Raw genomic sequence first — 27086 nt, forward strand, 5'->3', positions numbered from 1 at the left:
TTATTAAAGTGCATAAAAAGCAAATTTATTTTAGAATTTATACCAAAAGCACATTCAAAACACGTGTTATCATAGTACAGCAAGGCAGGAAACCCAGACTAACATCAGTACAGCTTTGATCACTTGACGATAAAATAGCCCATAAAGTCTGCCTCTTCTTTTCTTTCTTTGGTACTGGAGATTGAACCCAGAGGTGCTGCACTACTGAGCCATATCCCCAGCCCTTTTTATCTTTTGTTCTGAAGACAGGGTCTTAGTAAGTAGTACTTACTAAGTAATCACAAGTAATCACAGAGTTGCTTAGGACCTTAATAAATTGCTGAAGTTGGCCTCGAAATTGCAGTCTTCCTATCCCAGCCTCCCAAGTGGCTGGGATTACAAGTGTGTGCCACTACACACAGCATATATACAGTCTGTGTCTCTTATTATGTGCTTTATAGTTTATCTCAAAAACTAAAAATTATGAGTAATTTTCTCTGTTGATAGCTTTATGTGTAATTGTGGCAACAATATAAAAATGTCTTAATACTTATTTCACTAATTTCTTAAATATCATCTCACAAGAAACATCTGATTACCATTTTCAATGAAAAGTGATAATAGGATAGTAATAGTTCCAGACTTTTAAAACAAGTTAAATCATAAATATTCACTACACATAAAAATAAAGAAAAAAAGTAAATTTTAAGATATCTTTATTAAAAAAAAAAAAAAAACAATCATGTACTTTGCAATAGTTAATGACAAATAGAATTAATAACTTGAATAGACAACTGATATACATTTACTTTAAGACCACTGGATAAAGCAACTGAATTAAGAACTTTACAGAGGGTTGGGATATATAGCTCAGTGGTAAAATGCTTGCCTAGCATGTGCAAGGTCCTAGTTCAATCCCCAGCACTGCCAAAAGCAAAAACAAAAACAAAAAAACTTTGTACAGAGATGCTAAAAGGATAGTCAAACCTATCACTTATATCACCATAGCCTTTTATAGAAAGTTGAACTGCTTTTTAAAAATTTTTTTTGTACCTTTCTTCATTTATATGTGGTGCTGAGGATCGAACCCAGTGCCTCACATATGCTAGGCAAGCGCTCTACCACTGAGCCACAGCCCTAGCCCTGCTAGAGTCTTTTTAATGCTTACTTTTGCTCACATAAAACCTGTTCAATTTTTAAAAATAGGAGCATGGATTCACTCATTTATTACTTATTTTCAGTGGCCTCACACAATGATTCTCTCACTTAAGTTATTCACACATACACTGACGTTTTTATCACAATGAAAAGAAGTGGTCTCAGAAGATGGAATCCATTAAGAGGTTAGAAATAAATCTTCTGACCACTAAAAACAGTAATAGTGATAGAATGCCATTGTTAATTATAGAAAATAATCTGTATTGGGGCTCGGGATGTGGCTCAAGTGGTAGCTTGCTCGCCTGGCATGCGTGAGACACTGGGTTCGATCCTCAGCACCATGTAAAAATAAGGTAAAGATATTGTGTCCACCTAAAACTAAAAAATAAACATTTAAAAAAAAATGATCTGTATCATAATACAGGGGTGCAAGAGAAAAAATTTTTTAAATACCCAATACAATTCTGTAACAATAAATATTTATAAATTACTGAAGTACTTTCATATGAGCTCTGTTATTAATATTCATGCTTTTATGGAATTACTGATTTCCTACTCTGAAGAAGTCTTTCCAAAAATTTCTGGAAAGTCTCAAATATCCCCAGCATCATGGGTAAACCACAAAAGTGGTAATTCACCAAAATGTATTTTTATATATGCAATTAATAAATCTTGTGAGGTTAATTCTTCCTAATATATTTAAAATAATTTCATTCACCTCTGAAAAATAATCACTTTGATTTTACTATAGTCCAAACCCTTAAATATATACCTCTATGATAATTATTAGTGTAAAGAAAACTGAGTAAATTTTATATTCATATTTAAACTACTGAATACCTGTAAACAAAGTAGCATTTATTAAAATAAAATACACTTAATTTATATTAAATTCAACTAAGATTTTTACAAGTTTTTCATCCTTAGACTTGAAATACACAAATCATGATTTTTTAAAACATTGTCAGGTCTATACAAAATTGAAATAAGACATCCAAAGCAGATTATGATAATAATAATAAAAAACTTCAAACAGCTAGTAATATATAATGTGTAAAATTTCAGTAAAACACAGGTATAATTCTTATGGAAATGCTAGTCCTATAATACAGAGCGATATTTACAAGCAAACATGATCCAAACGGCACATGCAGATTCGGGATAAGTAAACACTCGGACACGAACTGCCAGTCGCACCTGGTCTCCACGGCAACAGATTATTTCTTCACAAAAAGGGGATCTATGTTAGAAAGAAAATTTACTTAATTAAGAAGTGACACAGGCTTTACTTTCTTATTTCCAACTAAGTCAGTATTTAATTATATAATAAGTATCTTAATATTTGATAAATCCTATCTCTGCTTAATAATTTTGGTTGGGCTATTCAAATTATGGACTATTTCCCCATAGTCTACACACTAGTCAAGATCAGAGATCCTCAACCAAAATCACTGAGGAAATTACCCCAGACTATTTAGGGCTACATCAGACCTAACAAAATGTGTGGCAAGAAGGTCATTGTAAAAGCTCCCCAGATGCTTGTATTGTGCTGTCACTCATAATAACTACCAGACTAACTGGTTTCTAAGAATTCTAGGCAAAAAAAAATTTATAAATCCATAAATGCCACCTTACCGAAGACAGGTGGCAAATGCACGCCTTGCATTTCTATACACAAAATGTATAGGGAACCCTTTAAATGTGTGACCATCAGGTACCGCCCTCCTTATGGCATCCTGAAATTCTTCGTTGCCTGCAGATATACTTGTGGTGCGCTCAAATTCATAAGAGGCCAACGCTGGTGATAAAAGATAAGAAAGCTGGTCTTCCCAAACAGTTGTGAGGCCAAGATCCTACATATTCAAGAGGAAAAGAAAAAGTAAAGTGCATTAATATTATAAAAACCAACAAACAAAAATGTCAATTATTTTAATGGATGCCAAGAAAAGATTTTTTAAAGCTGCCATAGTTTTTAAAACTTCCTATTAATTACCCTAAGGATAAAGAGAGATAAAAAGACAACTAAAGGTTATCAGGTTTTAATTCTTAAATAACGGAAAGACATTCAATACAATGATGTTCCTGAAGGTTTTATGTTCTATATTTTTTTGTGTGGGGTACCAGGGATTGAACTCAGGGGCACTTGACCACTGAGCCACATCCCTAGCCCTATTTTTATTTTATTAGAGACAGGGTCTCACTGAGTTGCACAGAGCCTCACTAAGTCACTGAGGCTGGCTTTGAACTCAGGATCCTCCTGCCTCTGCCTCCTGAGCCACTGGGACTACAGGCAACAGACCGCACCTGGCTATATCCTCTACTTTTAAAACATCTACTACAAGTGGCCACCTGGAATAGTCCTAGTATGAAGACAAGTAGTGTCAATGAATTTGGAGACCATATTTATTTTAAAGAGTTTAAGACTGAATCTGCCTAATTAGAATAATTATGTATAGTATGTCAAAATATACTCCACTGTCTCAGACATCTAAAAAGAACAACAAACACTGAATCTGCATCAACTCACCTGCAGTGGGTGGGAGGGACAAATTAATGATTCATGTAATTAAACTGAGTATCTACTGAGCACTTACTCTCCCAAAAGCTTTGACTTTTATATTACAACAGAAAAAAAAAGACAACCAGCTAGGGGTCCTTACAGAGCTTAGAGCGTATATTTCCATGGAATATTAAAGGCAATTATGGTTTCCTTTATACATAACATGTGCATTAAAGAAACCTACATTTACAAACAAACTTTTCAGGCGGCTGGGGTTGTGGCTCAGTGGTGGAGCACTTGCCTAGCTTGTGTAAAGCCCTGGGTTCAATTCTCAGCACCACATATAAATAAATAAAATAAAGATCTATTGGTAACTGAAAAAAATATTAAAAAATAAAAACTTTTCAAACTTATGAATCTTTTGATTACCATAATGTAATGTATCTTTATCAATTCCTAACTTCACATTCAAGGTTTCTGCTCATCACAAAGGTTCATAACAACTACACTTTGTGGCAAAATGGGAATCTCACTTGCTAGTTTACAGGTACCATTAAAGACAATGATTGACACTGGCATCTATTTTGCCTAGATAGGTGGATATAAAATGATACCCTCTCCCAGCAGCTCAGGAGGCTGAGGCAGGAGGATCCTTGAGTTCAAGGCTAGCCTCAGCAACTTAACCAGGTCCTAAGCAATTTAGTGAGACCCTGTCTAAATAAAAGTTAAAAAGAACTGGGGATGTGACTTAGTGGTTAAGTCCCCCTAGGTTCAATCCTCAGTATCAAAAAAGAAAAGCACAAAACAGTTCAATACATGAACAAATGAAAAAGTTATAAACCTACAACTATTTTGGCATTAATTACCTTTCTGTGTTCTGACACTAGGAGCCTCAGCTGCATTTCTATTTCATTACTTGTGACGGATGCGTCAATTGTGGATGCACACAGAGGTGGAAAGGGAGGAAGGGATGTTGTCGCTCCTGGGGCACACACAGATTTAATTGCTTCTTCACTCATGGGTTTCCATTTGGACTCATCATTCAAATCAAATACACAGGTTTCTACTGCATCCGAGGGTTGACAATTTCCAAGGAACATCTGATGATTGAAAACACAGCCAATCGTTCGATATGGGTACAATGGTTTGGCCTGTTCAGCAAGCGGAGGCTCATCAGGATTAATAGGTTTGTGAATATACCTAAAAAAAAAATAATTTCTAAATTTACATAATGAAAATTTAAAAATCACAGGCAGTATCTTACTGAGGAAAAAAATAGTCTAACACAAGACTGTAACTACCTTCCAGAACTAGAGTTTAATACTTGTTTTTCCTTTGTATACTTCCACAATCTGATTACTCTCTATTAACTGCAAAGAACATCTTATAATATAATATAGAAACCAAATTGTATTCACCTAACAATATGATATATTCTATGTCTATTGTCAATATCAAAAAAGTTTATTTCAGATAATACAATTAGAATAATTTAGCAACATATTAGCAGGCATGAGTAACCAAAATGATTATTGATGCAGGAGAAAGAAGACCCAAGGAAATGAGAAGGCAATCCAGGGATATGTCTTTAAAACATTCACCATTTAAAGATGAGATGAACGAAAACTGAGAAGAACATCCAGAATGAAAGAATGAAAACTGATAGGCAGTGACAGTGATAGCCACTGAAGCTAAGGAGAGAATGTCCCAAGATAGAGGGAGTGCTCCAACTTCTTTTTTAAACCAAGACAGGCTAATGAACTGGGGAAAAAAAAAAGTCCAGTGGACTTGCCAACATGGAGTTGGTGTCCACATCCAATTTTCAAAAGAATTCATGATTTACAACTTGAACTTATTTTCAGATTTAGGTATGATTGTCAGAAAAAGAGTGTGTCAATTACACATAGCTAAAAGTTACTGTGATTTAGTTTTTACTAGTATAATGTCGGTAAAGACTTCTTTTCAGGGGCACAAACTTTCATATTGATTTTTTTTTTTTTTTAGTTATATATGGACACAATATCTTTATTTTATATTTATGTGGTGCTAGGGATCGAACCCAGTGCCTTAAGCATGTTACGCAAGTGCTCTATCTCTGAGCCACAATCCCAGCCCATACTGAAGTAATTTTTTATAGTCTCCAAAAATATTCTAATAACTAAAATTATAAACATGTACCTTCAATACATCAATATGAACAAAAACCCTGTTTAAAAAAGAATTTTAAGGTTGGGGATGTAGCTCAGAGGTACAGTGCTTGCCTAATGTGCTGAGGCCCTGGGTTTGATGCCAAAAGCCACAAAAATCAACTAATTAAAATACTGACACCTTCATTTTAAAATCCCTACAAACTTACCTGTAGGGATGACTTACCTGTGTCCAGTTAAACTCTCCCAAAAAGTGATGGTTCCATCAGTTCCACAAGTCATAACCCATGCATGAGGTACTGCTTTTGCCTTAGTCCCTACACAGACAAAGGCTTCTAACCCATATCCAAGAAGAAGGCTGCACAGAAGGTTAGCATGATCTTCACAGTCACCCTACAGGATAGAATGAATTCAAATCATCTACTTATTCCTTTTTCAAAAATATTTTTTAGTTGTAGTTCGACACAATACATTTTATTCATTTTTAAGAGGTGCTGAGGTTTAAACCCAGGCTTTCATGTGCTAGGCGAGTGCTCTACTGCTGAGCCACAACCCCAGCCCAAGTACTTATTTCTTTATATTGTCACCTCACTTGATATTTATATGTAATATTACAATCAAAATTTATCAAAATTTTTCAATTATAATCACTAGACCAGTATTAAATTGAGACATACTAATTCTGGAAGGAAATTATTTTACATAATTAGTGTTCATGGAATGGGGAAAATGGCTCAGTGATACAATGCTTGCCTAGCTAGGATCCCCAGGGCCACAAAATTAATTAATTAAAAAAAATTAAGTTCTCACAGATATAATGTACACTTTTAATAGGCAGCACTTAAAATTCAAAAGTTTATGAAGAACTCATACAATGTAGGAAAAAAATCAGGAAGATTTTAATACATGAATGAATAGCTAAAGAACACGAATAAGCAAGCTAACAAATCATATAGCAAAAATTGTAAATAAATGGAACTCACACCAATGATTTGTAGCACCTGTATATAATTTCAAGGAAACATATAGGAAAATTTGACTGGGAGAAAACACAAAAATGACAACAATGCCTATTATTAGTGTAGATTATACATCAATTTGTTTTCCAAATTCTCTTTGCTACATTTCACAATTTAAAAAAATCACGAAGACTTCACACAGAAAATATCTAATATGTTCTGAGAAAAACTCTATAAAAATAATATGATTACATTATGTAAAGATATGTATTTATGAATGGAATACTACAGGTAACACACAAAAGTGAAAATAACTTTTTGTTGCTGTAGTACTGGAGATGGAACCCAGGACCATGGGCATGCTAGGCAAGTGCTCTACCAATAAGCTACATCCCCAGCCCTGAAAATAACTATTGAGTTGAATGCTAGAATGAAGAAGGCCTCCTTTCCCCTCAAAATTTTAAATTAGAGGCTCTGCATTGTTTGTTTTGCGGTGATGGGGATGGAACCCAGGGCTTATGCATTCTAGGCAAGTACTATTTTATAGTTAGTAAATTGACTTTACACAATTTTTTAGACCCATTACTTTCTATCCTGAGGTTTGGTAAAAAACCAAAATTCACACACACACCCAGAAAAAAAAAAAAAAAAAAAAAAAAAAACAATGCAAAAATTTATTCATAATATCAAAAAGCTAAAAGCACAAGTTGGCCAAAAGAAACAGTTCCTACAATGGAGAAATAGATAGGCTTGTTTGTAAAAGACTACTCTAATTTTCAAGCTTTTCCTTTTTAAGATATACTTTCAAGGGATGGGGTTGTGGCTCAGAGGTAGAGCTCTCACCTACCATGCATGAGGCACTGGGTTCAATCCTCAGCACTACATAAAAATAAAATAAAGATATGGTATCCACCTATAACTAAAAAATAAATATTTAAAATAAATAAATAAATGAATAAATAAATAAGACAATCAAGCTGGCTTGGTGGTGGTATGCCCTAATCCCAGTAGCTCAGGAGACTTGAGGCAGAGGATCCCAAGTTCAAAGCCTCAGCAACTCAGCAAAACCCTATCTCAAAAACAAAGGCAGGGTGGGGTTGGGTTGGGGATATGGCTCAGTGGTTAAGCACCTCTGAGTTCAATCCCTGATACCAAAATAAAAATAGTTGGAAGAATGATTATTTGCTTTACAAAATAATTATAGATACAACTGTAAATATATTATTCCTATTGTATTTGAAATTTTTTAAAAGTCCATAATATATAACATTTGGGAACTAGACCTTGGAAACAAATCTAACTTTTTTTGCTAAATAAAATTAAATGTTTTTTTAACTGTCTTTAAGACACAGTCTTGAGGCTGGGGATGTGGCTCAAGCGGTAGCACGCTCGCCTTGCGTGAGTGCAGCCCAGGTTCAATCCTCAGCACCACAAACAAACAAAGATGTTGTGTCCGCCAAAAACTAAAAAATAAATATTAAAAATTCTCTCTCTCTTAAAAAAAAAAAAAAAAAGACACAGTCTTAGCCAAGACTGGTGGCACATGCCTGTAATCCCAAGAACTTGCCAGGCTGAGGCAAGAGGATCCCAAATTAGAGACCAGCCTCAGCAACTTGGCGAGATCTTGTCTCAAAAAATGAAAAAGACTAAAAAGACAGAGCCTACCTCCTGCTTCAATCCCAGACTACAAAACAACTACAAATGAAAAACCACACATAATTTCTCTGTCATATCAACATCATCCAAATGTTTCTTCCATAGTTTGAGCTTTACTTAAGACTACCATACTATTTATACAACCTCAGAATAAGCAAAATTATTTCCAAACAATAATACATGAAGGTAAGTTCTCTTTTTTCCTTGTTTCAATACAATTAAATGTTATAGTGTTATTTGTTCATCATTTCTAGAAATCAGACGACTAGGGAACATCCCATGATATATTTAATTTATCAAAATTGAGTCATTAAAAAAATTTAACATTAACAAATTTATTCTACGTCTTTAATACTGTGTTTAAAACTAAACAAAACTACCATGTAATCCAAGTTTTTTTTTCCCATATTCATTTTGTACTGCCATTTTCCCTTTAAAAATATGCAATATTACCCGAGCAAAAGTTAACCCAAGAACTGTACCAGCAGACCATAGTTCTGGTCACAGTGCTTTCTCAAATTCACTCTATAGCTTGGTTTCTGACTAGTACTTAACATGTCCCTACCTTGTAGAAATCACCATAAGTTACATAAGAAACTGTGAGAAAACAAAGACGTTAAGTGTCTTTACGTATTGAGACACTTAAAATGTTTATGGCAAATGGCAAGAACAAGATTTTCTTATTCAAACTGACAGTACGTACATTTTTTTCTAAGGTCATTCTTTTACAAGTGTACTGTAAGTCCAGAATAACTATGATGTACTTGCTACTTAATTCTACTATGTGTGTATGATACCTTGTTTCTACAGAGAAAGGCCAGCAGAGTGCACCATTGTTCCTGTTTACCTCCTCCTCCAATAACAGGAGCTCGTTCATAACCAAGGACATTAACGAATCTTGCTGCCTGCCGTGGAGTATCCAGAAGCCGGCCAGCTCTAAGTGGTTTAATGTAGGAACAGACAGGTCTATTTATTCCATTTTCATCCTGGAAGAAAAGGATGAAAACATCATCTATAATGACAGATTGTCATCCCCCAATTTTAACATCTTTTGTTTTTTTTTAATACATGAGTATGGGCTAAAATAACTCTGGATGTCATTTACTGTTAATCATAAATCCAGCATTATGCTGCTAAGCACTATTCATATAATCTCTTTTAATTCTCATCTATATTATTTTCATTTCATATTTAAAGAAACAGAAGCTACAACTATCACACAACAGAGTCAGGATTCAAACCCTAAACTGTCCGACTCTAAAGCCTAAGACAGCCAGGAGTGGTGGCACACACCTATAATCCCATGGGCTCAGGAGGTTGAGGCAGGATGACCACAAGTTCAAAGCCAGCCTCAGCAACTTAGTAAGGCCCTGAGCATCTTAGCAAGACCCCCATCTCAAAATGAAGAGTAAATCAGGGTGGGGATGTGGCTCAGAGGTTAAGTGCCCCTGGGGTTTAACCCCTAGTACCTCCCACCACCATCAAAAGCAAAGCCTATAACAGTAAGAATTGATCTGAAAAAACAGTGGGCAGACAGGTACAGGAGGGATAGAGGGTCTAAGCTAAAGTACTATTTATATTACCAAACAATTTAATATGTATCCTAACAAACAACAATTCTGATTGGCTGATATAAGAATGATCAGAGCTTATTTCTAATTTGTTTTTATTATAGCATCCCACTTCAGAGATCCAGAAACATAGCCATTTGTTAACCAAGTCAACCGAAAGAACAATTTTGAAAAACATTTCAGGAAAATGTCTTTCATTCTAGCTCTTAATACTTGTGGTTAATAACTATTATTGTGTGTAGCAGTCTCTGGAGACTGACGGGAGAATACATCACCAAGCACACACATTCCTTAACTTCACAGTTATGCCACAGCATGAGAAAGGGCCAACAGCCGGTCAGAGTCTAGAGACCCCACAGCCTTGACCAAGGCAGGGATCCTCAGGAGACAAAACCCAACTCAGCCAACAGGAACACTACCTGCTCCAACCATCAGAACTGCTGATCTCTCTACATCCCAAAGACATCACTTCTCCAGAACAATCCTCACTCAGCAAGGAAAAAAACCTTACTTATCACTTATATTTGATTATTATACACATCTGACCATAAATTGTTACACAATCCAGAGTAAAACAACTTATTGTTTTCACTCGTTCTGATAGTTCTCAACTCTGATTGCCATCGAATTCTAAAACAAGATTGTGATTCTAATTTGGGGGAAAGTGGAAAACTATTATTTGATTTTCTTTTACATTTATTCAGCATTACTAATTTGTGTAGTATAATATTAAGTCCTGAAATCACAAGCAGAACATTAAAAGGATATCATCAAGCAATTATAATATTTTCTTAAAAAATTATTAGCCCTAAGTTTCAATTTCTATAACTTATTTTAAAATTTCTTGCATTAAAAATTTCAAAAGGTGTCATTAAATGAATTGTTCCCCAGCTAGTTAGGGAGGAAAAGAACAAAGGATTACCAAGTATGTAAAGACCCTGATGGGTCCATAGATCTTTGTTTAGAATGAAGGTAATGAATCCAGTTATGTGTGGGAAGTCCTATTCTTACAGAGGCACTAATGACAAGAAAAGGTTGAGTACCTAAACAATAAATTTATCTGCCATCAAGAGTAGCATCTTGGAATACAAGATATATCATCATGTTTCATTATAATAATATTTAATATATTACCTATATATCCCCATATTATTTAAGTCTTGAAAATTTCAATATTTCAACTTCTCAATCTGTACTGTCCAATAAGAAAGTTTTTCCCATTTTTAAATTTATTGATTTTAAAAAAATTTAATACATAAGAATTACACACATCTATACATATCTCATTTACTATTTAAAAAATTTTTTTTGTAGTTGTAGATGAACAGCATGCCTTTATTTATTTTTTTAATGTGGTGCTGAGGATGGAACCCAGTGCCTCAAACGTGCAAGCCAAGCACTCTGTCACTGAACTATAGCCCCAGCCCTCATTTACTATTTTTGTGGTGAAAACATTCAAAATCCTTTCTTCTAGCTTTCAAAAATTTACAGTACATATTATCTGTAGTCAATCTACTGTGCAATAAAACACCAGAACTTTATTCTAAATTTTAATTAATTAAAATTAAATAAAATTTCAGTTTTAGTTGCATTAGCCACATCCTGAGTTCTCAACACATGGCTGGTAGATCCCATAGTAGATGTAGAACATTGCCATCTCTGCAGAAAGTGCTACTGCAAAGTACTACTGGAAATTTATTTCCTCTTGGGCCTGGAAGGAGCAAATTCTTTTTCAGACCATGTATAATTTTCTGGATTAAAACTATGGTTTTAAGTGGGGCAGGTGGTAAATATCTATAATCCCTATCACTTGAGAGGCTGAGGCAGGAGGATTTCAAGTCTGAAGCCAGCCTCAGCAACTTTGCAAGACCATATGCAATTCAGTGATAGCTCAGTAGTTAAGTGCCACTGGGTTCAACCAAAACAAAAACAACAACAAAACAACTAAAAGAGAATAGAATCATGGCATTTGCAGGTAAATGGATGAAGCTGGAGAATATAAAGCTAAGTGAAGCTAGCCACTCCCAAAAAAACAAATGCCAAATGTTTTCTCTGATATAAGGAGGCTGATTCATAGCGGGGTAAAGGGGAGATAGGGCAAAGGGGAAAGAGGGGAAGGGAGGGAGCATGGGGATAAAAAAGATGATGGATTGAGATGGACATCATTACCCTAAGTACATGAATGGTGTGAATGTACTTTGTGTATAATCAAGAGATATGAAAAATTGTGCTCTATATGTAATATGAATTGTAATGCATTCTGCTGTCATATATAACAAATTAGAATAAAAAGTAAAAAAAATAAAAACAAAACAATATGCAAATTAATATAGACTCTGCCAGGACCAAGTTGCCATTTGATCTTGATTTTCTTAGCTGCACACCAACCTCCTGTTCCTTGTTCCCTGCCCCCATCCCATGTTGGGGATCAATCCCAGGGCTACCTGTTACCTACTACTACACTATTGCTGAGTCACATCCCTAGCCCTTGCTCCTTTCTCTGTGATATGTCATTTATCTGATCCACTTCTTGAGTCCTCTCTGGTCTCAGATTCCACATCAGTGAAAATTTGCAATTTGACTAGAAAACAGGAAGATAAGTTATATTTTGATTGTGGTTTCTCCATGCCCTTGTGCTGATTCAGCAATACCTTGCCTACCCAGTCACTGAAAGCACTGAAAAAATGCCTCTGTAAAGTCTAAAGCTATTTCCCTCATTCCCATCACTAGATAACCAGGGACTCTCATTCCCAAGCTTCCCATCTAGAAACTAAACCATTTTTCATTTGTCCCAACATCTAGGGAGAACAGGGTAAAGCTAGGATCTAAGAAATATAATTTAAAGCAATATTACATTATAATTATACAAAAGCATTTATATAAGGTTAAACATACGGGAAAGATTTGAATGTCTCCTCAAAAGTTACAAAAAGTATAGGATCTCACTATATGCTTTATACTGACTTGTTAAAAAGAAAATGGGCGTTGGGGTTGTGGCTCAGTGGTAGAGCACTTGCCTAGCAATTGTGAGGCACTGGGTTCGATTCTCAGCACCACATATAAACAAATAAATAAATAAATATAGGTCCATCAATAACTAATAAAAACTTAAAAAAAGAGAGGGGGTGGGGGAATGGGCTTAAGATTTGGGAAAACAGAGGCAGAGATCTATACAGATAGTCCTGGGTTTAGGATGATTTGACTTAACAATTTTTCCACTTTAGATAGTGTGAAGCTATGTACATTCAGTAGAAACCATACTTCATTTTCAATTTTGAGCTCCAGACTAGGAATATGCAGTATGATACCATCTCTCCATGCTAGGCAGCCACAGCTCTCAATCAGCCACATGATCATAAGGTAAACAACTGACACTCTATTGTGTTGCTAAACTGTGATGCACAGTATGTTAGATGTATTAAATTTTCAAGTTCTGATGGCTTTATTTTATTCAGGATGTAATCCTAATTGTAAGCCAAGAAGCATTTGTTGTTGGGATTCTGCAGCTGAACATCAGTAGTCACTAAGTTAGAGATCTTGATTATACAGAATTATTGCATGTGACTTTTAAAAAACCCTAACAAAAATAATTTATGTCCAGAGCCTCTGTTCTACACACAAGAGCTGCACTTAAGAAATCACAGAGTCCAAGTGGTGAATTATCTAACTTCTAAGTATCATGAATGGGTTTATTCCAGGTTAAATAAAACAGATTTTCATCTACTTAAAAATTAAATAAAGTCAGAAAGGGTTTTAAGAGCCTAAAAAATATTGAAAGCAAAATAAAACAAAGATTGTGTTATGCCACTCACCTACTCAATAAAAGAGATTTACAAAGTCAGCATTGCATTTTATAAAAGCAAATTAAATAAACTTACATATACAATACTAACTACCATATGTAGAAAAGAAACTTTTCTGATATAATTTACAAACCTGTGCAAAAATTTTCACCAGCCGTGAGTTGTGTGAGGGTCGAATTTGCAAATATTCTCTCCACCACTGCTTGGCATACACAAGAAATAATCGCTCTTTCTCTGCAGTTTTCTGACGTTCCAAAGCAAGCTTAAAATTTAAAAGAAAAATATGTTTTTCAATTTCTACTCCATCTCCTTGATTACCACAAAACATATCTATTTCCCATTACCATATTTGCAAGAGCCTGCATACTTCCTTGTTTCTATGACTAGCCATATTATTTGGTCTCCACAACATAGTCAAGTGATCTTTTTTTCTTCCAAGACACTTCCTTGTTTAAAACACTTCAGTAATTTTCTAACACATTGGGCTGGGGCTGTGGCTCAAGTGGTAGCACGCTCGCCTGGCATGCATGTGGCCCAGGTTCGATCCTCAGCACCACATACAAAGAAAGATGTTGTGTCTGCCGAAAACTAAAAAATAAATATTAAAATCCTCTCTCTCTCTCTTTAAAAAAAAAAAAAAAAAAAAAAAATTTCTAACACACTCTAGAGTACTAGCATGGGCTTCCAAACTCTGGTATCCACCTCATTTTCTTCTCTTGCCCCATCCACATGGGGCCCTTGATTCTGTTCAGGGACTTCTGCTTTAAGCTACTGTTCCCCCTGCCTGGAATGTTCTGGCCTAGTATGCTGCTCTTGCCATCTGGACCTTTTTCCCTCTCCTAATCACTTGACCTAAATCAGACTCCTAGTATCCACTCTACTGCACACTTCACCCCATGAAACTTTTCTACCTAACACCTTCTACTATCCGGTACTTTGTTTATGGACTCATTTTTACTTTTTGTCTTCTCACCAGAATCTAGGCTCCAAAAACAAGCTCTGTGCCATGTGTACTGCTGCATCTTCAGCATTTAGAAAAGTGTCTGGCCCTTTTTAATATCTGTTTAAGATCAATAATACTTCTGACTTGAAAATTTTAATATAATCTTAAAGAGAAGTCTGGAAAGTTAGAAAAAATATATGAAATAAGAAAATAAACTTAGGCTACAGTCATTAAAAAACAAACATGAGAGCAAAAACATGAGAAATGTTTATAAAACAATGTTAAACACTAGAGCTGTTGGGACTGGGGATATAGCTCAGTGGTAGAAGTCTACACGAACTGCCAGACGCCTGAGGTTCGATTCTTAGTATGCGTGCACGTAGGCAAACGCATGCAAACACCAAACCCATTTATTTGTCAACATAATAAACAAAAGAAAAAAGTAAAACCCAAATGTTTACTTCCTTATGTATCATATAAACTTACAAAAAACATAATTAAAACTCATACATAATGTATGTATATGTACACATTTACATTTACAAGTAACATCAGGTCAGTTCCCACTAAGTGTTATGTAACATATAATTCAGATGCCAGATTAAAGGAAGAGGAGAGTTCAGAACTAAGAAACTGTTTCAGGAAAGCAGAGTAGGACACTGTTTACCTGGGGGGAGAGGGGTTAGCACTGTAAAACTAAAAAAGCAAAAACATAACAAACTCCAAAAAGCTCAGTGATAGAGCACTTGCCTAGCATGTACAAGGCTTTGGGTTTGATCCCCAGCATTGCAAAAAATAATAGTAAAAATAAAAATCCCCCCCCAAAAGATAAATAAAACTAAGTCACCAGAACATTATAAATAGCACAATATAAAGGGGCATGACTGAGTAAAAGCAATTTCAGGACCAAAGTATGCAGTCCAGGAGAAATCATGCCAAAAGGCAGCAGATGATCATAACCTGCAAAGTAAGGACAGGGTGGCACACCCCCCAAAGGGGTAGAGAAACCTACTAATCTCAAGACCTAAGAAGAAAGCAGCAGAGATCTGAGATCTGAAAGGGTTTTAAGAGCCTAATAAAATATTGAAAGCAAAATAAAACAAAGACTGTGTTATGCCCTCACCTACTCAATAAAAGAGATTTACAAAGTCAGCATTGCATTTTATAAAAGAGATCTGACAGCAGAGTTACGGAAGAAAGCCTTTTCAAACTTTCCAGAAGCAAGTGCTGAGTACAGAGCAGAAACTTCATGACACCAATCTCTCAGTAAAAGTCTACAAAATGAACAAACCACACCCACTGAGGTTACTCCTTTATGTCGTTTCAAACATCCATTACATTTCCCAAAATACACCACAGATTTCCCTAGAAAGCAATCTTTTTCATTTTCTTTCTCAATTCTTTTATGAACCTTTGAGTACTAATTTAAAAATGCATGGCAATATCCAAAAAGGGAGTACTTTCTAGGATCAACAGAATAAAAACAAATATACCAGGAGAAACTAGCAATTACCTGTGTGTTCACCACTTCTTGAGATAATGTCTGATTGAGTGGTGGATACATTTCAAGTTTTATATTTAAAATTCCCACAGAAACTTTTGATTCTGTGCCTATAAAGATAAATAAAGATTTAGAACTTCACAAGTTTCAATACTATGTATAGTCAATCAAAGTGTAACCAAAATAACTTGGTGTTTTCCACTTAAATGGAATAAATATTAATATTCACATAGAAAATTATCCTTTTTTTTAACACAAAAATGTTTAACAAAACATTTATCTAGTTATAAGGAGATCAACTATTTTCTTGGCTTTCTAATAAATTTTAAGATTTTTCTGATCTAATGAATTCAGGATTCTTAATTTTTTATCTTTATCTAATGCATTTTACCAACCAGACTTACATTAAATACAAAGTCAATGCAATACCTCATTCTGTCTCCATGAAAAAAAAAAAGAATTTTTTGTGTCAGAGAAATTCTCATTTATCCTTATTATCACATCACATAGGAATACAAATTTTCAATCCATGTCTAGATTTAAAGAATTAGAAAACAAATGTCCTTCATAACCAAAGTATTTAATATTGCTTCAGGAAATCCATATGCTTGTTTCCAGGTCATTACTATGATTATCATGTTAGGCCTATTTTTGAAGACAAATAACTGGGAATTTTTATTTTAATAAATTTCCTACGTAAAAAAACACATTTTTTTCTTCTACTTTTTATTTAATGAAATATATATTCTAGGTCTGGTTTAAAATCCAAATCATTACTAAAGCTATGCTGTCCACTGGTCAGGTTTAACTCTTGTGAAGAAGTGTCAATATGAAATTCCATTCTATTCAGGCAAAAAACATTGGTAGGTTTTAGATTTTTGGGTTTTCCATTTTATTAGCAAAAAATGTTACGTAACAGGCAATATGCAAGATTCCAAGGAAACAATGATAAATAAGACAGGCATGAACTTTGCCCTGAAGGACAACAACTATTCATTAATATTTATACTGAGCAAGTAGTTATTACCTCCTTCCAAGTCTTACTAGTCTACTGTAAAATGCTGAGAAAAAAATCTACTCCATATATATATTTTTATATTTATATTTTAATTGTAGTTGGACACAATATCTTAATTAATTAATTAATTTTTCAAGTGGTGCTGAGGATTAAACCCAGGGCCTCACACGTGCTAGGCCAGCACTCTACCACTAAGCCACAATCCCAGCCCTACTCCATATTCTTTAGGAGTCATTGGTACTGACTAGATGCACTGTATTCCAGGATATGCTAAAGAGGAATAAGCTTTTTGCACATGTATATTTGTGCATGCCAAAAATCTTATGCTTCTTTATACTCTCATACTTATTTAAGCAAATGAAAATAAATTAAAAACCTTCAAAATTTCTATATTCATTTTCCAGAAAAACATTTTTCTTAAGACAAGGCCAGCCTCATCAGTGATATACTGGTATTGTTTGTCAAAAAGTTCCCAAAGATCACAACTGAAATGCTAATGAAATTCCATTTAAGCCAACATAGTGGCACACATCTGAAATCCCAGTGGCTCAAGAGGCTAAAGCAAGAGGATTCCAAGTTGGAGACCGCCTCTTCAGCAACTTCACAAGGCCCTAGGCAACTCAGTGAGACTCTTGTTTCTAAATAAAATAAATATTTTAAAAAGGGCTGGGGATGTAGCTTAGTGTTTAGGCACCTCTAGGTTCAATCCCGAGTACAAAAAAAAAGAGAAAAGAAAAAAAGAAAGAAAATCTACAGGCTTCCTTCCCTCTTGGCTTATAAGGAAGGCATCTTTAAAACAGAGGTATAAATGTTTTTACCAACTGTGCCTATAAAAAGGTAAGAGTGACACTCATACCTACACCCATAAGCTCCACAGTCAGACTGGTTACTCCATTTTCTGAACCCAAAACTGATCGCCATTCCAGAAAATAGGATGCTACTAAGGTGGTCTCACCAAATATGTCAGTTTTGATTAGCACCATATGAATTGGATCACTTATTGATAACATTGTTGTTGAATCAGCCATTCTAGTTCCATCACCTAGCAACATAAATCAGAAAAAAAAAAAAATCAAGTTACATATTCATTTAGGCCAATATAAAAGAAAACTTACTGAAAATTATACTAATACAAAACCAAATAGAATAACTTTGTATGTCTTGGAAAGCATGCCAAAGGCTGGGAGTTTTATCACTAACTTCTGAGAGGATGGCAGAATATATATATATATATATAGTCAGTTCTGACCTATAAACAATGAATTTGTTCTTTATTTATATGCTAATATGATAAAATGCCATTAAATAACATCATTTTCAAACTATCTTTACCCTTCTTCAAAAAAAAATTTTTTTAAATTATCTTCACAGCAAGAATCTTACTCTTTCTTTTTTGGGGGGTACTGGAGATTGAACCCAGGGGTACTTTACCAATGAGCTATATCCCCAGTCCCTTTATTATTTTGAGACAGGATCTAGATAAGTTGCTGAGACTGCTCTGAATCTGCAATCTTTCACATCAGCCTTCAAGTCTGTGATTACAGGCATGCACCACTGTGCTGAGCTACCTCACTCTTCAACCTCCTGATATACCACTGTATTATCCACAGAAAACTCAAAGATGTAAAGCCTTGGATCTATCAATTTATCTCATTAACTGCCTTATTAAGTAACATTGTTTATAAGGAAAAACAATTTATGAATGCATTATCAATCTTAAAATCTAAACTTATGAAGGCATAATTCTATAACTTTGCTTATTTTATAAATACAAACAACCAAAGTGTGTAAAATGCCTTTATAGGCCATGCATGATGGCACACACATGTAATCCCAGCAGCTCAGGAGACTGAGGCAGGAGAGTCCCAAGTTCAAAGCCAGCATCTGCAATTTAATGGGGCCCTAAGCAACTTAGGAACACCCTGTCTCAAATAATACATAAAAAAAAGGGCTGGAGATGATCCCCATTACCCACCTTCCCCTCAAAAAACAACAAAAACAGCAATATGAGAAAAGAGAGATTCATCCGTTAAAAAATCTCTCCTTACCAAGTGTGGTGGCACATGCCTGTAATCCCAGCATCTCAGGAGGCTGAGGCAGGAGGATCACAAATTTAAAGCCAGCCTCAGTAATTTAATGAGACCCTGTTTCTAAGTAAAAATATTAAAAAAGGCCTAGGGATGTGGCTCAGTGGTTGAACCCTCTTGGGTTCAATCCCTAGCACAAAAACAAAACAAACAAATAAAAAAACTTATAGGAAAAGTTAGTTTTCTGCAATAAAACCTGACAAGATTTACTCAACTGAATGTATTTCCCATCCTTACCTAAGCTTTCTCTGTGTACTTCAAGTAGAAAGCCATCATGAAAATCCGGTTCACAGGCACATGGAACAGGTTTAGAACGAAAACGTTGGTTCCGATAATGTAAACATAAAGTAAAAGTTGAACAAACTTGTCCAGGTAAAGGCTCAGGTTCTTGAAGATGTTCCAAGAAAGCTTTTCCACCCAAAACCTGAAGGTAAAGATACCTCCGTGTTGGATCAATATTAGCTGTAAAGTGTAGCAATATATATGAGGAAACTGCCAAATAACTTAGACTGTGATCAAGACATTAGGAAACAATAACTTGACTGAAATAAAAACCAAAGACTAAAAAAGAGAGCAACAAATTTACTATGGAGCAGATCATTTGCACTCTGGGACGAAAAGATACATAATACATATCCTTTTCTGAGTTTATATCCTGGCTACTTTCTCTCAGCTGGAAAGGAGTTCAGCCAAGGTTTTCTGTATCTTGCTTTTTTAGTTGCTTATACAACATTCCTCTACCCCATAAACCAACTCAGACAGTTATCAACTTAGCAAGTGTTTTGCCAAATAATTATATTACTGTTAGAAAAGCAAAGTTGTACTGTTTTTATAAAATCATACTAAAACACAAGAAACTAGAGTTTCTTGTTTCATGTCCTGTTTCATGTGCTACACATGAAATGATACACTACATACAAAATGAAATCCAAGTTTAGACAAACTAACCATCAAATTTTAAGAGTTTCATTTTTTAAAAAAACATTTTTATTTGCTTTTCTGCGTCTCAATCTTTTTAAATATATTTTTTTTTTAGTTGTAAATGGACACAATATCTTTATTTATTTTTATGTGGTGCTGAGGATCAAACCCAGTGCCTCACACATGGGAGGGCATTCTTCCACTGAGCTACACCCCCAGCCCTAAGGGCTTCACTTTGAAAAATAAATACTGATTTTTTTCTATCAAACACTATAGTAATGTTAAAAAACATGTACATACTTTTTTTTAATGTTGATTGTTTATCAAAACCAACAGGTTGTTTTGGAGAGGAAGGAAGTTCTTGATCAACATTTTCCTAAAAAGACAGAGAAAAAAAATCAAAACAAATTAGAAAACAAAAATCATAGGTAGGCAAGAACATGCCAAGCACTGAAATCAAAAGCAGTTAGGATAATAACCTTTCAAAAATAAAATAAAATACTTTATTTTCCTAGCATAATGAAAATAAATACCTATAAATATCTGCATAAAAGACAGCAAAACTGGTTATTCCTAAAGTCTAAATTGTCTTACCATTCACAGAATGTGACAAAACAAATCCTTAACACCTTACACAAGGTTAAACTTTCTCTAAACCTTATATAACATTGCCTTAAGATTCCACCATGAACTGGTTTTAATATGACATTCATATAGCAGTAGCTTTTACTAGGTCAATTTTTTAATAAATGGGTTCCATAAGCCTCAAAAACCAAAAAAGGATGCAGTATGAACAGACTTAATTCCCTGAGGTATTATGAAGTTCATTCTATTTTTACATTATATTACCCAGGTATTGAGGTCACAATTTCTCATTACTGTCTCATTTTCAAAAGAGGGCCTACTTACTAATATACCAAGAGGCTATCACTCAGCTTTGACCTATATGTATGAAAAGATTTGAGAGCTCTTATTGAGTCAAGTATTTTCTTAAAAAAAAAATTCCTAAGCTAAATACGCTTAACCTAAAATGTTAAAAAACAATCCTAGAAAGCATATGTAGTTCAGATTACTGATCTAAAAGAATACAAAATTCTGCTATGCACAGAAAGAAATATGGTAACTCAAAGTTCACTGATATAAAATACTATTTGCCATACTGAACGCTGAAACAAGGCTATTAGTAGACACAATGACCTTAAAGTGACTACAATCAATCAGGAGAGGCACCCAATACAGACCGAAGTGTTATGCACGATCAATATATTGTCAAATTTTCCCCCTAAAATTTAACTCACAGTAACAAAATTAAGTTCTTTCATCACATCATCAATGATTCCTCGACGTCTAAGAGCTTTTATCAAATCTTCGGTCGACAGATGTTGCTGATCCGGTGCCAATTCTTCCCGTATGGTCTCAGCAAGGATTTCTCTTATTCTGCCATGGACATCCATCTACGCAGAAAATTCGAATTGTAACTCACATCATCACAAAGCAGTTAAAGCTTGCTTCTCCGGTTTGCGGCTTCCAAAACTATCAGTAAACGTACGGCTCTGACCGCAACTGAACGAGAATAGGAGACTTTTTGAAAGAACTCTTCGAGCACGCCTTCCAGAAAATGTCGCTGCAATCCCCCCCCCCCCCGTTCCCCTCCGCCACCTCCTGAGGGCCGGCGGCCCGGGTTCGCCCCGCAGCCCCGCACCGGAGGCCCGCAGGCCGGCAAGGCACCCGTGCCCGCCGCCCGGTCGGAGACGCAGCGCCAGGGCCGACCCAGGGCCGACCCGAACGACCCAGGACCGGGCGAGGGTCACCAGACGCCGGCCCAGGCTCGGCCCGCGAGCGCAGGGCCACGCAGGTCATCCTCCGGAGCTGGGGAGGCGCGGGAAATGCGAGAGGACCTGCCCCAGGCTGGTCCGCGCCGGGGTCGGAGGGCGCCCCGGGGTTGCCCGACTGGACCCACCCGGCCGCCCCGCCGCCCAGGCACCTTGCTCAGCTGCTGGTGGATGAGCTGCTTCAGCTCCGACGCCTTCTCCGGAGGCAGCGACATGCTGGCGGCGGGCCCCTGAGCAACAGTGGCGGCTGCAGCACCAAGCGGCTCAGCCGCCCGCCTCGCGCGGGTCCCGAGGGGCGCGACGCCGCGTCTGGCTGACCCGGGGCTGGGCGGGAACCCAGCTATCGCGGTGCCGCCGCCAACTGTTTTCAAACGGCGCCGGACCCGGGGCTGCCCGCCGCGCTGCCTGATCCTCACTCGCCGCCCGCCCTCCTTCAGGGCCCGCCCCCGCCGCCGCGCCTGGCCGGGGCTCCGACGGCGAGGCCCACCGCCTGTCTACCCCCGGCCGCCTCTTTGCGCGCCGCGCGCCGGCAGGAGGCTAGACAGCCTCTCAGGACCCGGCGCCAGAGGACTCGAAGGACCCCGGTCGCGTCGCGCGGGACCCCAGGGATCTGCGAGGGCCCGCGCCTTCCTGAGGCCTTGTTCTTTCGCGCCCGCGCGCAGCCTCCCTGCCCGCCCGCCGCGGTCATGTTTGTTCCCTGCGGGGATTGGGTGCCTGACCTGACGGGCTTCACCCTGCTGATGGTAAGTGTGAGCGCGCGCGGATTGCGGCCCCCCGGAGCGACCCCACCCGGGGGCCCCGCGGGGCCGCGGCAGGGCGAAGGCGCGCGTCTTTATTTCAGTGGTTGAGACCGAAATAATATTGGGGAGGTGGTCGCGGAGGGCGTCGGTCGCGCGGGGCGGCGGTCGGGAGCCAACCTTTGTCCGCGCTGGGAACCGACGTTCGCGGGCCGTCTTTGTTGCCCGCGAAACGTAACAGGCCTGGGAGCGACAGTCGGGGACCGCGCACGGCGGGCCGCGCATCCCTGCAGTGTGTCCTCAAAACACGTGCTTTAGGTCGCTCCTCGGCCAGCACCTCATCGTTAGAACCACTGTTAGGTAACAAGAGAGCTGTCAGGCGCCAATGCCAAGTTCTGTTCCTCCTAGAGCTGCCGTATTCCGATTTGTTTCGGTGAACGTTCTACTTGGTGCTGCTGATGTTAGATGCTGTCCTCAAAGAGCTTACTAGCTAGCTGGAAATCCTCACCAGTTAATACTGGGATCAGAGCTTGACAACGAGAGAGAAAGGCCTTAGGTGATTGACAGGGAGAGGGACACAGGAGCTTGTTAAGAAAATCTGTGTAGCGCACGCTCAGCGGCTGGGGAGGCAGAGGCAGAAGGATCTCGAGTTCAGAGCCAGCCTCAGCAACAGGGAGACGCTAAAAGGAGCTGCGGATGGGCTCAGTGGATGAGTTCAATCTAAAAGTCAAGCTGTGTGGAGGGGCTGGGGCTGAGGCTCAGTGGTAGAGCTCTTGCCTAGCTTGAGTGACACACTGGGTTCGATTGTCAGCACCATATATAAATAAATATAATAAAGATACATTGACAACTAAAAAAAATTTTTTTAAATAGCCATGTAGAGAAATTCGTGTCCAAAAGATGGGAGAGGGTGCATTTCTGAAAGATGGATGCTAAAAGCAGAGGTGCATAAGCATTGGGGACTGCAAAGAGTTTGGATGAAACATTCAGAGAGAATAAGCTGGGGTCCGTGTGAACCCAGAATGTAGCACTGAAAAATGCCCTTTTTGGAGTGGTGTAATGCTTGAAGTGACAATAGCTTTCTTTTATTCATAAAATATCAAATATGTTAAGGATTTGGTACCAACATGTAAGTTAGAGGGGTCACCTGGGAAAACAGTTATGGATGGGGTGGCGAAGAGGGAAGCTGTCCTGGGGTGAGTTCAGTAGGGAGAAGAGGAGGTAGAGATTGTAGGTATATGTGTAATGGGCTCACTTGATGCTTTGACTAGATCCCTTGGGGCTTTGAAATTTATGTGTTTTGTTCTTTTTTCCAACCTTCTTCTTGACCCTCCTCCCTGATCTTTTCCCTAACCTTCTCCTTCCTGACCTTCTCCTCCCTTATCTTCTTTTCCCTAACTTTTTCCCTGATCTTCTCCTTCCTGATCTCTCTTCCTAAGCTATCAAAGCAATATACCTTCTTTTTCCCTTTTCTCAAAACCAGGTCTTTGTTATTGAATTGACATCTGGGACAAAGAACAAGCTTTCAGCAACATATGTATGAATTCATTCAAAGATAAAGTTCCCACTTATGTGTAGTAGACAACTCTTGGAGAATTTGGACTATGAAAGGCAACAGAAGTGAGGTGGGAGGGAGAGGAGTATATGGAATAAGGGAAGACTTTTTAGAATGGAAGATTTACAACATGTGTACATGCTCATGGGAACAGTCCAGTAGTGAGGAAAAGAAGGGTAATACAGATGAGTCCAACCAAAGTAGCAGAATCTTTGAGAAGGGAATTATATGTAGTAGATAACCAGGAGTTTGGTAGACAACAGCTATGAGAAGTAGGAGAAAACTTAAGTAAGAACATTGAAGGTCAAAAAAAAAAAAAGGCAATTGCTGGAAGAATGCAAAGGAGGAGCTCATTAAAGAGGTGTTTTGAAGATAAATCAATAAAAATTGTCATATATTAGGTTGATGAGGGGAAAGGAAGACATTTCCTAGATAAGGTAGTCAAGAGAAGATGTTCTTTTGTAAAATACAAATATGAGAACAAGTTTGAGCAAAAGTTGGTTTAATACAAGTGGAATGGGAATTGCCTGTGATATAACCATGTAGATATGTCCAGTAGACTCTGGAGCCCAAAAACTTGTCATGTGGTGTAGGTTGGCCGTTTGAAGTCACGGGAGAGTGTGTGTGTTTAATGTGAAAAGATCATGCCAACCTCAGGAAGTGGATAGAAAGGAGACCAACAAAGCAAATGGAAAGAAGCCCAAGAGATTTCTTTTATAGATTGTTTACAGACTTTATACTTGCTTTCCAGCTTCCTTGAGTATTGTTTTCCCAGGTTTCTCTATGACTGTCCTTTACCACTTGAAGATAGTGACTCATCACTTGAAGTGAAGCCTGGATCACCCTATTTAAAATTGCATCCAACTACATATAAACCTGCTCCCATTCATTCACTGTATTTTTCTTCGTAGAACTAACACTGTATATTTTGCTCTTTATTTTTATTACAGGTAAACTACTCCCTCACTGGAATGGAAGTTCCACAAGAGCAGGAACTTAGTTTGTTTTACTACATGAAAGAGTCAGTATCTAGCTATGCACCTAAACATATATGCATTCCGAACAGTCAATTATTATCTTCTGTCTAAACTGTTTGAAGTGCTCCTAATTTTGATGACTTATTGAAAATGTCTTTTTTTCAGCCAGCAGTATCTGTTGGAAATGTTGGACAGCTTGCAATAGATCTAATCATTTCTACATTGAACATGCGTAAAATTGGCTACTTCTATACCGATTGCCTGGTGCCAATAGTTGGGAACAATCCATATGCAACTGAAGAAGACAATTCAACAGAGCTCAGTACAAATGCTGAAGGTATGTCTTTGGCATGTTCTGTTATGTTACCAAAAGCTCGGTTCTTATCCCCAATGCCAATTCAATAATGAGGACACAGTTTTGAGAAAAAGGAAAAAGGAGTTTAATTGCTTTGCAACAAAGGAGAAACACAGGAGACTCCTGTCCCGGAGGTTGTGAGGCTGTGAATCTCCCCATCAGCAAGAACAGGGGTTTGTTTTTTGTTGTTGTTGTTGTTTGGTACCAGGGATGAATTTATGATCACCCAACCACTGAGCCACATCCTCAGACCTGCTTTGTATTTTATTTAGAGACAGGGTCTCATTGAGTTGCTTAGCACCTCACTTTTGCTGAGGCTGTCTTTGAACTTGGGATCCTCCTGCCTCTGCCTCCCAAGCCACTGGGATAAGAGGCTGTGCCACTGGCTAACAGTGGGTTTTAAAGAGGTGATGCAAAAGCTACTAAAGTCATGGACTTCTGTGTTGAGTTGTGATTCACTTGTTAATTTGGGAGATAGTCATTTCTGAGATCTTCTGGTACCACCCAAAGTCTGGATTACTTCTTTCCTTTCGTGGGTGGGTACTCAAGGACTGATAAATCTGCCTAAGATGGGGAAGAAAGGTAATACTGTTTTCCCTAAGATTGGGGCAGAGGAGAGATTAGGGAGGAGTGGGGAGAGAGGAAGAGAAACATGTCTTTTTAAAAATAAGTCACAGAGGTAGAGCAGCAAGGGCAATTTTCAAAGCATAAAGTGGACCCTGTAACAGCTCCACCGCAGTGTGGAGTTCTTCCTTAGTATAAACACAGAAGGTCCTGGCTTAGCATTTTCAATCCTACCCCAGCCAGAGCTCTCTCTTAGTATGCTTGCCGCTGGTTGGTCAGCATGCTTATCTCTCCCACCTGATGGAGTTCCTTTAAATCAGAAAGGACTGACCTGGGCACAGAAGCCACACCTGTGGTCCCAGCCACTCACAGTGCTGAGGCTGGTGTGTCACCTGGAGCCTGTGGCTGGCCTGGATCACAGGATAAAACTTCTTGACAAGAGGCCTCCCACATGACTTCTCAAAAAGAAGAAAAGAAAAGCAGTGTAATGGAAACTCCGATGAAGATTATGAAAGTGTGTTGTGCTTGTGGTCTGGGTAGCCTTTCAGAACTCTACTTTTTTCAACTTAGATCTTTTTCCTTTTGTCCTGTTTTATTTTCTGTTCTTAGTGGCATATGTAACCATTGCTAGTATTATAGATAGAGGAAAAGAAATTCCACTAGGCTCAGTGCAATGCTTAATAGTGCTGCTTCAGCTAAACCTTGTATTTATCCCCTCAGATGTTTTAGAATTCATGGTAATACAGTATAGATAAGTCTCAGAGATTGAGTTGTTCAGTGCTCCTGATATGTAAGTTTTTAATACCATAAGACCATAATTCTT

At 37.6% G+C, this 27086-nt stretch overlaps 2 protein-coding genes across 5 annotated transcripts in view; one reads left to right on the plus strand and one right to left on the minus strand.

The window, feature by feature from the left end:
- Nucleotides 1-23129, minus strand: Cep76 (centrosomal protein 76). 3 transcript variants are annotated; one of them, XM_040270674.2, is made up of 12 exons: nt 22993-23127; nt 21542-21697; nt 20544-20619; nt 19560-19784; nt 18092-18277; nt 16230-16327; nt 13907-14035; nt 9197-9385; nt 6011-6177; nt 4504-4837; nt 2773-2990; nt 1-2377 (listed from the first exon to the last, which is right to left on the minus strand). In XM_040270674.2, exons 1-12 carry the CDS (start codon nt 23095-23097, stop codon nt 2239-2241), a joined length of 2022 nt encoding a protein of 673 aa, XP_040126608.2. In that variant the 5' UTR covers nt 23098-23127; the 3' UTR covers nt 1-2238. The 3 variants fall into 3 exon arrangements, with proteins under 3 accessions (XP_040126608.2, XP_005334930.2, XP_040126620.2); XM_005334873.4 differs by lacking the exon at nt 22993-23127 and adding an exon at nt 22228-22447; XM_040270686.2 differs by lacking the exon at nt 9197-9385 and having other exon boundaries at nt 22993-23129.
- Nucleotides 22573-27086, plus strand: part of Psmg2 (proteasome assembly chaperone 2) — a 17270-nt gene continuing 12756 nt past the window's right edge. Inside the window, exons 1-3 of one of the 2 annotated variants that reach the window (XM_078030476.1) lie at nt 22573-22818; nt 25318-25388; nt 25510-25681. In XM_078030476.1, the coding sequence (XP_077886602.1) occupies nt 25573-25681 (109 nt within the window). In that variant the 5' untranslated portion in view covers nt 22573-22818; nt 25318-25388; nt 25510-25572. The remainder of the gene's footprint in view (nt 22819-25317; nt 25389-25509; nt 25682-27086) is intronic. The other variant, XM_078030475.1, reaches the window with a different exon arrangement.

The sequence above is a fragment of the Ictidomys tridecemlineatus genome, chromosome 13 (genome assembly GCF_052094955.1).
Source record: "Ictidomys tridecemlineatus isolate mIctTri1 chromosome 13, mIctTri1.hap1, whole genome shotgun sequence".
NCBI classification, from domain to species: domain Eukaryota; kingdom Metazoa; phylum Chordata; class Mammalia; order Rodentia; family Sciuridae; genus Ictidomys; species Ictidomys tridecemlineatus.

Coding starts and splice junctions, on each gene's coding strand:
- Cep76 (XM_040270674.2), bottom strand. CDS start 23,097: ATGCGCGGCCCGCCGTGCGCGGTCCCCGACTGTCGCTCCCAGGCCTGT. Junction 21,698..22,992: donor GGTTCCCAGCGCGGACAAAG/GTTGGCTCCCGA, acceptor TTTTCTGCGTAG/ATGGATGTCCATGGCAGAAT. Junction 9,386..13,906: donor TGGTGAAAATTTTTGCACAG/GTTTGTAAATTA, acceptor CTTTTCTTCCAG/GATGAAAATGGAATAAATAG.